General features: G+C 45.0%; 1 protein-coding gene across 1 annotated transcript in view; it reads left to right on the forward strand.

Annotated features, from left to right (window-relative positions):
* Positions 1-13556, forward strand: part of LRIG1 (leucine rich repeats and immunoglobulin like domains 1) — a 95552-nt gene that overhangs the window by 75064 nt on the left and 6932 nt on the right. The window contains 6 exon segments of the mRNA XM_075052972.1: positions 737-817; positions 6228-6299; positions 7613-7684; positions 9926-10089; positions 11929-12249; positions 12895-13176. Coding sequence (XP_074909073.1) covers positions 737-817; positions 6228-6299; positions 7613-7684; positions 9926-10089; positions 11929-12249; positions 12895-13176 — 992 coding nt within the window.

Consider the following 13556-nt stretch of genomic DNA (forward strand, 5'->3'; position numbering starts at 1 on the left):
AAGAGGGAAGGATTTTTAAACAGACTGTTTAAACAGCTTTTGTGGATCTCTCTGTTTGTTCTGTGTGCTTGTTTTTCTTCAGACCTCTTTGACTTCTGTAATTGATGGTCAATTTGAAAGCCAAAAGAAGCTATCTGTGAAAAAGGAATTCTTACTCATTTTTTTTAAAAAAGTAGTTATACAGAGAGTTAGACTTGTGTAGGGATGATGGTGCTTTCCTTTGTTGAGCTTTCCAGTTCATTGCCAGAAAAAAATGCAACTTCATAGAAAATACACCAAATCATCTTCCTAAGATATAGCTATAGATAAATACATGTATACATTGGAATAGCCAAGGTTAATCTTAATTCATGATAGTAGCATTTAAGGATAGCTGTTTCTTTCAGCTTAGTTTTGGGACTTAATTTTCTTTTTCTTTTGTTTGGATGCACAGAATTAGAAAAGGTCTGAAACCTACTTGTTAAAAAGTAGCTATCTGCTACTGCTGCTGTTTCAGAAACAGAGGGTTTCAGCTAGGAGAAAGCCAGGGCTCTTTTTGGAATGCACCATCTCAGCATGGCTCAGTGCAGGAAAAGTGATTAGCGCTGCTTTGCTGCAGGACCCTGCTTTTTCTGAGAGCTGTCAGAAGAAAATGGGAAGCTATTCATATGGCATTCCAAACTTTCTTCCATTTCTTTTTAACGATGAGCCTAGGACTAAGACACCGATTACGAGCTCTCTCTTGTCCTCTCCCCAGGGAACTGGACCACAACGACATCTCAGGCACCATAGAAGATACCAATGGAGCCTTTACAGGCCTAGAAAACCTAAGCAAGCTGTGAGTATTCCTGGGTTTGAAGTTCTGCAAAGCTGTTGTGTTGTGTGCTTGTGTGGCGGTGGGTCTCTCCCCTCCAACGCAGCCTTCCTCCCTTTGGAACAAGATAAAACCTGAGACATAGTAGTTTTGCAGGCTCACTGCAAGAGTGCAAATGTGGTTATCAAGCACTTGTGTTTCTAAGCAGATATGAGGCGATTATAGTCCTTTTAAAGTGATGAACAGATGGTGCCACATACTGTAGTTAGTTCAGAGACACAGGAGAGAGTAACTTAAGTTGTTTTCATCTATAAGACTCAGCACAACTGTTCCTCGCTTCTGAAAGCAAGCAGCAACAAAAAAGACCCCTTGCAATCTTTAGCGAAGCACTGATTGATGCAGCAAATGACAATAAACAGAAGAGAAAAATCACCCCATTTCCTGTTACAACAGAGGATTGAAACAGGATTCGTTTCTGTGGGATACTCTGAGAGTGATCTTTTGGGCTTGCTTCCATGTGCAGTGACAATAAAAGGCACCATGGGGCATAGGCTCTTAAAGAGATAAAAAGAAACCTAAGGCAAGCATGCGCCTTGCAAATGTTTATAGCTTGCTCGGCCTTTGCAAGTATTTTCACATTGCTCTGTACTTGTTCGTATTCCATTTGAAATCGGCTATATAAATCAGTCCTGTCAGAGAAGTCTCTGATGGCTTGTGACAAATCAAGAGTCTTTCTAATCATTACCTCTTGCCTTTGTTTAAGTTCTCAGCACCCTCCCATCACGCTGTCTCTGATGCTGAGATGGCACAGCCAGAGGTGCAGTAAAAGTACCTCGATGGATAGCAGATGGCTAGAATGAATCCTGGCAGGCGGTATATTGTCGTGCTCTCATTAGAGACTCCTGGGGGAGTGGGAAGAGCCATGGCAGGATTCGTGGGGATGTAATGCTTAGACGGAGAAGAAAAATTTGAAGTCACAGACACAGACGGCATTTGATCATTGTTGAGGGGAGTCAGTGGATCCAAGGAGAGGGGAACCAAGTTGTAGCTGCAAGTAAAGTGAGGGAGAAGGCAGAAAAGGACTTAACAACCGGGGGAGTCAGGCAGGGAGGTAGAAGAAGTATGGGAGAGAGAGAGGCCAGTAGGAGTTGCCGTGCACAGGGAGTTGGGAAATATTCCCACAAGTTGCTAGAAAAAAGGCAGAGGAGCAGATGCAGTGGGTGGTAGAGTCCTTGACTTCTGTTGCTGAAGCTTTTGGTTTGTCTGAAGAAACCAGTGCAACCATGTGAGCAGCTAGAATGGTAGTGGGAGCAAAGGCTTTGTCCAGAGGGATTTGCAGGCTGTAGGATTGAGAGTCTGTAGTGCTGCTTTGACAAGGGAGAGAAGGTGGAGGGAAGAGAGCGGGGAGAGAGAGCTGTCCCAGTGAGACATCCACCGCAGGGCATCCCTCCAGCATGGCCACTGGCATGGGAGCAAAAGTGGTGGTCGGGATATGTTAGAAAGTCTGTGTGCAGATAACAGGAGAGAGGTGAAAAAGCCAGAGGAGACAGCATTGAGGGAAAGAGTTCAGCAAAAGGATTGACTCAGCAACCAGGAGAAATGAGCACTGATGAGTTGTGGGGGTCAGGCAGAGGCCAGGACTTACGGCAAGGAGCGGGAGGAGGAAGGAAGGGAGCGGAGGCAGCCTGCGGGATTGTGCGAGTTGTCTGTTCGGAGCTCTGGGCAGAGCAGCTATCACTCCCCTGTGAAGGAGCCATGGCCTGATCTGATGTTTATCATCCAGCACAAGGAACGGCTTCAAAAGATGGGCGGTTTTGTCTGCCAGTAGCAAAGCATGCAGCAAGGGCTTGCACAAGTCTAAAGAAGCCAGGTTTGCATCTTTTTTCACGTTGTTGACCTCTGTCTTTCATTGCACATGGACTTGGGCCAGTTCTGAGTCTGGCTGAATGCAGGGAAGGACATGTGCCCATGGTTTGTGGGGGCGATTGCAGCGAATTTCATAGCGTGGAAGAGCGTGTGGATCAGGTTGGTCTTGGGAAGACAGGAGTGGTTTGATTACCTAACAGAGTGAACCTGCTGTGGGACAGACAGGTTGCTGGGATCGTTCATTGTCAGCCAGAGTGTAAGGCTAGAAAAACCCTCAGAACATGAGATTATTTCATTATATTTTTAGAGGCATTTTGGGGACATTTGGGAGTGGCCACTTTTAAAGGGATCTGCTCAGGTCTGTTTTAGCTCATCAGCACGTAAATCCCAAACTTGTAATTTCATCTAAGGCTTGAAGTGAGTATCATTCTGGCAGGATTTTTTCGTAAATAAAGTATCAACCTTTACAGCAAACATTTCACTGCGTGATTTAGGGCCTGTGTTTAAACCGTCAACCAGCTTTAAATGCATTAGCATACAAAAAATAAATGGGCACTTCAGAGGAGACCTTCTAATGAATTAATAATCACCTCAGCTCTGTGGAGATTGCCTTAAAAGCTGTTCCCCTTTGATCTGGCACAGATTAGCCTCTGAAAGGATTTAGCACAGAGAGGGTTGTTTGCTGAAATGAAGGTGTTAAAATGAGAGGTGGGGAGGCCAGTCACTTTAGCCTTCTCTGAATTATATATGAAGCTCTGCAGGATGGAGAGCACAGGCCTAAATTAAAATGTTGCTTCAAGAAAGAGGGAGTCAAGAAGCACCGAAGCATAAAAAGCATCAGTGGAATCGCTGGGGAACAAGGAGTTTCCTAATTATTCAAGCTGCTAAATGTAACCGGTTTTTTGATGGCTCACTCAGTGACTGAGATCTTCCTGCAGGTGCAAAACTGGCTGGAGGAGAAAATGCTGCTTTCTAATGAATTGCGTGCTTAGCGTGTAATTACACTTATGCAATCACTGGGAGAGCATGCTTGCGTCTAGCTCTGCCGACAGTGGAGGAGCGTTTCTGGACTGCAGCAGCAGGCTAATTGTGGAGCTGCATACCGCCGCGTTTGCATTCCAGCGTGCCGCACTCCTTTGAAGGGGGCCGCTGGGTTCAAACTATTTCAGAATTGGAGAAGTGGTTAATTGAAATTTGAAAGGCGTAATGATTTTAATGAGTTTGCTGGGGCATGGCTTTATTACCGGTGTGTTTATGTATTTCTCATGTATATAGCCATAAAATTGTATGCACCTCTGCAAGTGGTGTATACACTGTGTATTCACATCCCCAGTACTGCTTATCTCTGCACAGATAAATAAGTAGATATAATCAGTATATCCGATTTTCAAAGTCCAAGATCCACTGTAAACAATAAATAGAAATCTCCAGTTATCAAACCCAAGTTCAGCATAACACCCTCATTAGGAATATGGCTCCAGATATTAGTTTGTATGGATGCAGCCATATGACCAGAGTTTGCGTATAGTAAATTATTTACTATATTAATCATTCTAATGGATTTTTCAAAGCCTTCATTAATACAACATCCCTTTTACCAAATGATGGTACACATGATTGCACTCATCCTTTGGTGCTTGGGGTATTTCACCCAGAGCAAAAAGCCACACACACGCTCATGCGGTAAATAGGACCTCTGATACCCTGGTTTTGGTGCTGTAACAAGGAACTCAGTAAAGCTCACTGGAGATATTTAGAACAATACTGTTGATAAAGCAGGTTGCAGCCACCAGCATGCCTACAATAGCTGTCTTTAGTCTCACCTCTAATCAAATAATTAATGAAGGGACACAGCTCTGAAAATTCAACTGTGGTTTTGTACCAAGTTAACTCTGCCCGTAAGAATGGGCTTCAAGTCTGTGTCTCACTGTGGAGGCTTGGAGGGACACTGCCTGAAGCTGAAGCTTTTGTTTGTGTTTTGCTCTAGAATGGTAAGGTTTGTGATTCTGAGGGCATAGACCTTTTGTATGGAGCTGGGAGTAACTGGCCTTTCCTGTCTACTCAGGAATTAGAGTGGTGGCTCATCCAGCAGTACAACCATCAGGGTGATTGATTTTGTGAGGACCTACTTGGGATCATAGTGTTGCCCAGTGGCAGGCACCCAAATTCTCTCCAAAGACAACAGGCTGCAAGGGCAGGTGGTGATACAGTCTCAATCCTCACTATTGTAACCGTGATGAGCCCAGATTTTCCTTTCTACCTGTTGTGGCATCTGCTGCTTCATCCACACAGAAACTGAGCTTTCTGGGTACCAGTGTTGAGACACCAAATTACCCCGACATTTGACGGGTGCTTTGTGGAAAGCCCTAACGAGCTCCTGCAAGTGTATTTGCTCGTGCAACGGCTGCACGTGCTCCATCTTGTACCCCAGCCTCCTTTCCCCAGCTGGTAGCAAGCAGTGGAGCCATCATAGTTTTAGAGCCTTTTAGGGTGCAGATATAGGTTGCACCCTGTATTGAAGGAAAAATCTTGAAGGAAAACTCACGTGCCAGTTTTTTACCTGAGGTGTTAATGATGACTTGCACTGGATACCATGTGAAGCAGACAGTGATAAAAGATGCACCTGGAAGATAAACCTTAGACAGAGAGGACCTGGGGAAGGAAAACATTTCCTAATTAATGACACTGGTGGATGTTTTATTAAAACAAGTGAGGAGACTATCCATTTTGCATGAACCTTGCCCCTGACTGATCACCACTGGTCAATATTTATAGAGAACCGTTACTTTGCAGATGGCAGTTTGGCTGTGATCGCTCCAGCTGGCTGTTGCCTGCTGATAGTCCCCCTCTTGCCACTGCATAGCACTGTCTGCTGATTGGGAGGAATGCTCTCTGGTCACAGATGCGAGCAAGCACACTCCTCACCTCTGTACATTACCTTTTCTTCCTTATGCCCCTTGAAATTACCACTCGGCTATTATTCATTGCATTATATTCCTTTGCTGTTATATTTCTAATAAGCCAAGGAAGGAAGTCGGCAGTCACTTCAGTTAGCTGCTGTGTAAACGTGCAGCCAAGAGACAGCCCTCAGGCCCTGTGTGTGGATATCTGTTCAGGCCAAGCAGCAGGGAATAAACTACCACTCTTTTACTATCTGGGAAGAAGTCAGAAATGAAAAGTGTTGCAGGGAGAGACCAAAATCTTGTTAAACTGTCATTGCACTTAATCCTATCCACAGCCAGCCTGCAAAGAATAGAGGGGACCTTCTGTTACTCAGCAAGCTGGTTTCCAAGCACTGGAGCAAACCTGCCTTTTTACGTGATATGGCACATTCCCTTTTGTGCTGTCATCACTATTAAATTCGAGTACAGATAAAAGGATTTAATTTCAAGAGTGAGAAAGCGAGTGTACTTCAGCCCTCTTAATCTCCGTGCAGTTCAGATTTCCCGGGACTTACACTGAGTGCGTATATCAGATAAAGCCACACTAATTGTGTTCCTTCTTTTTCTGCCCCCCTGTCCCCATTTTTTTTTCTGTTTATCTGGCACGGGATGTTTGGAAACTGCAGAACTCTGTTTGGAAACAAGATCAAGTCGGTGGCCAAGAAAGCATTCTCAGGGTTGGAGGCCCTGGAGCACCTGTGAGTAACCCACCATGCCTCAGAGTTTGGGAAGGGGGGTCTGCCAAAAGTAGCTGCTTGAGAGATCTGCTAGCAATTTAATAGCGTCTTTGTAAACTGAGAAGCCAGTCCATTTGTGGGGGCCACCTGCTTCCTTCTCATTATAAGTCCGCCTCAACTTTGGCCTTTTTTTGTGCCAGGAACAAAGTTATAGAACATATGGCAAATCTGCATGCTCTTAATTTTTTGATTTGTTCTTGGATAAATATTGCCTTGACTTGCACATTACTACTTTGCAGGCTGTTAGCAATGAAAATATGCTATTTCAGATGCAGCCCTCTCTCCTCCTCCCTTGCCCCAACTTTGTCCTAAATCTAGGCTCTGGCAGTGACACATGTTGCAAATGACTGCTTACGATGCAGGCACCGAACATCCCCATTCAGCACGACTGCCTTAGAGCGATTCGCAAGGAGTAAATTTTGGCTGCTGCTACGTAATTTTTTTTCTGTCTGTCCCAAGGCTGATGACTCCAGCAGTGATTCATGAATAACTTCCTTTCTGAATTAAGACAAGTTAAAGTATATGTGATTTTGCTCTAGATGTTTTATTGGCTGTTGATTGTATGAAATGTTATGACCATTGAGAGCATACTGAAGGGTTAGGGCTGCCTGACTGTGGGGGTACATTCCCAGAGAAAGGTGCCCTTATTAATGCTCTACCGAGATTTTGCTCTGCAAGCGATGCTTGCCTGTCCTACACTTCACTTAGTAAACTTAAACCCCAAATCTGACATTATCCTTTTTCAGAGGACTAGTGAATTTTTTAATTAGCAATAGTTGTGAAAGAAACTTTTAAGAATACCTTCTTTGGGAAACATTGCAATGTTTTCTGAACACAATAGTATCCTCTCAAAGTCACTTTCAAATAACTTCTCAGATGCGGTTTAGTGCAAGTATTTGCTTTCTTTATGTTTGCTGAAGGTCTAGCCTGGGATACGACATTCCTGACTATCTTTGGTTATCGAGGGGACTGAGGAATTTCTGAGCTATGGATGATGGAGGTAGCTGAGACTGAGAAAGTGTAGTGAGAAGATGGAGTATGGAATGACTTAGTGATTTATTCCCATAATTTTTTTTGATTGACTATTGTTCTGCGATACTTACTTGATATTAAAGTGTTTTGTGGAAAAACATTTCTATGAGCTGCAAGTGCATATGGCCTTGACAAGGAGTTACCACATCACCTGCTACTAGAGTCATTGCTGAAACATGGAGAGACTTTATCACAGCCATATCATCCCTTTTGTTCACATTGCCTTTGGTTGTGTTCTGCAGGAACCTTGGGGATAATGCCATCCGCTCAATTCAAGCAGATGCCTTTGCTAAGATGAAGAGCCTGCGGCAGCTGTAAGTAATTGGACTGTACACACCATTAAGGAGGCAGGGATCCTTCTTGCCCTGGACGTGAGAATTAGCACGTTGTTTCCAACGGGGTGTTATCGGCATTACCACTCATTTATTTCCTCCTCTGCAGGGTATTTTTACACATGAGTAGATGTCACGGGAACATCTTGCATTTAATAGTGAGTGAAATTAGATCATCAGAACAGGTTCTTCCAGCAGGTTCGCATCTGTGCAATTATTCATCTCCGCTCAGGAAGTCCAGCCCTGGTCCTGTTAGCCATCTCTCCTTCTCACGCTGCCACTGATTTAATTCCCAGTGGCCCATCTGCTCCTTTTCTGTACCTATGTTTAGGGTTTGCATACAGTACTGACATTTCAGCGATAAGCACCATTTGAACTGGATCCACTTGTCATCCAGCCTTCTGGTGTAAAAATACGGATGTGTTATCAGAGCTGCTGCTTGTGCTCCAGGCTGGGGCTCTGCACTGTTATCAGACACTGTTTCCAGTCTTGCCTGGTTTCCTTTTCTCTTCTTCTCCATAAATATTTAATCCGCTGTCAGTGCATTGCTATACGCTGGAGTAGTGCAATGTCTGTGGAACAAGAAATTGTTTGTTTGGTATTTGGGCAGGTTCATATTCTTCTTTGTGATGTTGGAAATGGGAATCAGATGGTCACTGTTAGCAATGACATTTATTACCAGCGACTGGGGAGTGAATAAGATAAGCATTGCATGTCCATTGTTTGTTTAACCACCTTCTTTTGCACTGGCTCTTGAAACAAAATTGAACGAAAGATTCATCTTATTAGAGAAGAGCTTGGGGGGGTCCCAGATATTGTGAAGGAACCTTTATACCATGGAGAAGGTAGTTTTCAGACAGTGGACATAAACATGCAGAATGCATTGTACTGAAGCCTTAAATACTAAGGGTCTCTGACCTGTCCCAACTAGCCAGCAGTGTTTATGCCATCACGTGTATTAGGGGCTACACATCTTTCTAGGACAGCAAAGTGGACAACTTTGGAAAATCAGATCTCTGTGTTCCCTCATTCCCTCCCTCTCCGGTCCATTTTTTTCTTTTCCCCTTTCCTGGCTAGTTTCAGACTTCAGGATTTCCCAAGAGATTATCAGGTAGAAAAATGGGAGGAGATTCACATCTTCTTACAACAGTGCTAGAGTTGGAATTCTGTGCTCTTGATAACCCTGCTCTTGCACAACTTGCAGTATTGCAGGACAGGACTTCTCTGTCCAGGGCCATTTTCCCAGTCTCTGAGGCATCCTCACATTCGATTTGAGGGATCAGACTGGGTTTTCCTAGGATCTTGGATGAAACCAGACCAAAGTCTGAATTCCCTGTTGGTGTAAACTTGCAGTTCTTCACTGGCCTCTGAGCTATGCTGAGCCACAATTTGGCCCAGAATATTTTACAAAAAAATCCTGAAGCACCCCTTTTTCACAGCTCTTTTCTTAACAGAAGGTGCTAAGTTACTGTTAGGATGCTGAGAAATATTTTTGTGTTTTGGTTTCCAAACTAGTTGCTGTTTGTATTGGGTTTGCACAGTTGTCTTTGGTTGCTTCTCTTCCACTGCTTCTGTTAATCAGTAAATACAAAATCAGCTATACCTCTTATCCCTGGTGGTGCTGGTGTGCAAACATGTACCTTACAGAAGGCAGGCATGGGCTCTCCACTTACTTACTCCTCTGGTGTTGGCCACTGAGGGAACTAGAGGTCTTACAGTGGGAACTTGGCATCCTCTCACTGTTCAGTAATTAAGTCCTGAATTCAGTCCCCACCAAAGATGCTTAAACCACAGAGGCAGAGAAGGAGCATGTGTGGTAATTAGATATGAGAAATACGAGCAAGACAGGCTGTACCGTTGACTTGTGCCTCCGCTGTGTGTCTCCTAGATTATCTGCCTCGGTTTCTCTCACTTAAGCCAGGGATGGTGTTGCTCGTCTGTTCCTAGGGATCACTCTGGAAGTTGGTTAATAAATATAAGGTGCTAGGGAGTGTCACTGGAGTACAGGAGCGGGTTGGTCTATGTGGAGATGAAATGCTGTTTAAATGTGTTATGTATTTAACATCATTAATGGCTCGAGGACAACCCTGCAGTCCTTTTTTTCCTTCCACCCATGCTGGGGGGGAGGGAGGAATGTGTCTAACATGAAAGGGCTGTGAGCTTTCCAGCCTTCTTTCCATGCGGGACTCACAGCAGGCTCGTGTTGGTTTTGTTTCCCTGCAGCCACATAAACAGCGACAGCTTCCTCTGCGATTGCCAGCTGAAATGGTTGCCCCAGTGGTTAGTTGAGAAAGAACTGCAATCCTTTGTGGTGGCCACCTGCGCCCATCCCGAGTCACTAAAAAGCAAGAGCATTTTTGCCATCCTGCCAGAAAGTTTTGTGTGTGGTAAGTCTTGCCTGTGTGTTTTGAGGTTGGTTGTATGAAGGGTAGGACTCACTTGGGAAACATTTTCTTTGACTACTAGCATGTTATTATGAGAGGGTTTCTGTTTTGTTTTGTTATTCAATGGGATCAAAGGAAGCCTAAGCCTGCATTTTAAAAATTTGTCATTGGCTACAATTTATTTCCCACCAAAACCACACAGCGCATTGCTTGCATCTAGTGTATTCCTTACGGGGCTCCCTGAGTATTAAATCAAAAGGGACTAATGCTTGTTCCACTTCCAGATGGGGCTGCACAGAGACTTCCCCAGCCCACTTGATATTACCAAGACTGCAGCTGTAATCCGCAGGATTCTGAGCTGCTTCTGTGGCTTTGTGTTCTTCACTCACTTTTTCTCCCTCTTGGAAATAACAAAGGGTTAAAAAAAAAAAGCAGAGGAGAATCTCTCCATCACAGCTCCTTTTTTTGGGCCAGCAAGGCATTACACATGAACCAACCAACGGCTAACAGTTGCATTCTAATCTTTTCTTCTCCTACGGTTGTTTTTTTTTCTAAACAGCACCTACTGCTGGTCCCCCACCCAAACACTGCAGTTGACTCTGCACCTGAGCTGTAGCTGCAAAGCAGCTTTACTTAATACCCAGCACACACAAACATCTACTACCCCTCTCCTACAGAAAAGAAACACAAATGATCAGAGGATGCCAAAGTGATGCTGCTCATGCGTCCAGCATTTGGGCAAAATAAAGGCCTGGTTTGGTGAGCCAAACCCTGTGCTGTGGATCCAGCCAGTGTGCATCCTGGGTGGAGTGGCACATGGCTGTTTGATGAAGGAAAAATGAGTTTTTGAAAACACTATTTAACTAAGTTGAATGCATGACTTGCAGTAAACACAGAGCAAAAGCTTTGTTCCAGCTGCTGTCCCATGTCCCTCTCAATCCGAGTAGCAGGGCTCTGCCTAGGTGGCCTCTGTCTGAGCAAGTCTGGGAGGCTTGCTGTGTTCATCTGGAAGAAGAGATCATGAAGGCTCCATCCCCACAGCAACATCACAAAGCAAAGACAGCTTTGCTTCTCCAGTGCCTGCCAAGTCCTCCAGGCACTAGTACTCCTGGTTCCAGAGGCCTGGCTGTTTAATTAAAACTTAGTCAAATATTAAATTACACCATTTGTAGAAATCTAATAAATGAATCTGCTTGGAACCTTGCTAAAACCAACAAACTTCAGGGCAGAGAGAGAGTGTGCAAAGCTTTCCATCCCAGACGGATGTCAGGCAAATGCAATTGCTTCTGCTTTGACAGTGCATGCTGCAGTCGCCTTGCTCGTGAGCATTTATCCTTAGAGCTGGCATTTGCAGCCCTTTAAGTGTCCTCCTGCTCTCCCCTCCTGCTTTACACTAATGCAGGCCTGGAGGTGAAGTTTTAAGTTCAGTATTGCTCTTCATGCATGGGTTGTGCAAGGAAATGTATTTTCTTTAGACCATAGTATCTTTCTGAGGTTCAGCTACATTGGTGAGGAGAGCTAGGCATCTTGTAGGTGTTTGAGGTCACTAAGTGACAATCTCAGTCCACTGATTACAGAACAAACCAGAGAAATGAGAGTCCTAGCTTAGACCAGCCACTCCGTGGAGTTGTGCATGGCACGTCTGCACTATGGAGCCAGTCTCGATGGTGGAGTGCTTTGCAAGAGCAAGCTGCTTTCCTGGTGCAGACAACAGTGGATGTAAAAAGCAGATGTGCAATAATGTCTTTCACTTATGCACTACTCATTTCTCATTGCATGTCTTTGCTTGCTTCAGTTTTTCCTCATAGTACAGAACTAACTATGCCTGCTGTTTTCTCTTAGATGATTTCCCCAAGCCACAGATCATCATCCAGCCTGAGACAACAGTGGCTGTCCTTGGGAAGGACATCCGTTTCACTTGCTCGGCCGCCAGCAGTAGCAGCTCCCCCATGATGTTTGCATGGAAGAAAGACAATGAGATGCTGCACAATGCCGAGATCGAGAACTTTGCCCATGTGCGGGCAAAGGATGGTGAGGTGATGGAGTACACCACCATTCTGCACCTCCGGCACGTCACCTTTGCCCATGAAGGGCGTTACCAGTGTATCATCACCAACCACTTTGGCTCCACCTACTCCAACAAGGCCCGACTCACTGTTAATGGTGAGTAGGAAGCTGCTTTCTCATTCCTTTCCTCAGTCTGAGCTGGTACAATTCTCTGGGACCCACTTTTGGCAGGCAGTTACTCCTGAGGATCCGTTCCCGATGGCGAGGAGCTCTTAACCTCTTCACACCAGCTGCTTGTATCTCAGTGGATGCTGAGAGATGCCATGTGAGGAGCACATGCCAGGCTTGTGATGGCTGCCATCCAGCCAAGCACTTCAGCATGTTCTTGTCAGCTTTAGCTGCCTCTTTTTGGCTCTTCCAGTAGAGTCTTTGCCCAAAGAAATGGGCAAATGAAAATACAAAAGGATACAAAGGAGACGGACTGTAGTGATTGGAAGTTCTCTGTAGGAGAGATAACAGGGTTTCTTTCCAGGTTAATGGCAAAAGAAAATTAGCTTTGATCCCAGCTCTAATGATCTTGAGGGGGAGGGTCTTGGACGCTGCAGACAGGTATGTGCTGTAGAAACAGGGGGTTAGTCCCCAGCAGTTTAGATATATCCTGCAAAAGCAGCTTGGCTATCCTCTTGCCTATGGGTAATTATCATATTAATCTCCTGCCTAGGAAGGAAAACAGTTAGAACTGCCCAGAAGATGGTGTTTTCCCCAGAGAACTGCTCATTCCTCCTTGCTTTTCTTTATCAGTGTTGCCCTCATTTATCAAAACTCCCCACGACGTCACCAGCCGGACAGGGACAATGGTACGGCTGGAGTGTGCAGCTGAAGGACACCCCACTCCACAAATTGCCTGGCAGAAAGATGGGGGCACGGACTTCCCTGCGGCCCGAGAACGCCGCATGCACGTCATGCCTGACGATGATGTCTTCTTCATTACGGATGTGAAGATAGAAGATATGGGTGTCTACAGCTGCACGGCACAGAACTCTGCGGGATCTGTGCTTGCAAACGCCACCCTGACTGTGCTGGGTAAGGTGCATTAGTGCCCCAAGAGACCAAGCGGTCTGGAAGTGGGAACTGGAAGGGATTGCTGTTCAAGCTCTTCAGCAGTTGCAGATACAGAGAAGGGACAAAGAGGCAGTGCTCTGCATTAGTCTTGTTTCATTCTTTTACACTGTAGTTAACTAATGAAAAATACCCTGGCAATTAAGAGAAGGAGCCGTAAGTCGCATTTACTCTTGTGCCAAAGAAGCCCCTCCAACCATCCTATTAGCTGTCTGGGAAAACTACTTCAAAAGGAAATTGCACTCCATCTCTCTTCCCTATGAAATAATTCATGTGTGTCAGCCGTTGCCCCTTGTTCTCGGGGGTTTCTTTGTCGGGAAGACTAACACCAACTGGTTGTGGGA

This window comes from Buteo buteo, chromosome 21 (assembly GCF_964188355.1).
Source record: "Buteo buteo chromosome 21, bButBut1.hap1.1, whole genome shotgun sequence".
NCBI classification, from domain to species: domain Eukaryota; kingdom Metazoa; phylum Chordata; class Aves; order Accipitriformes; family Accipitridae; genus Buteo; species Buteo buteo.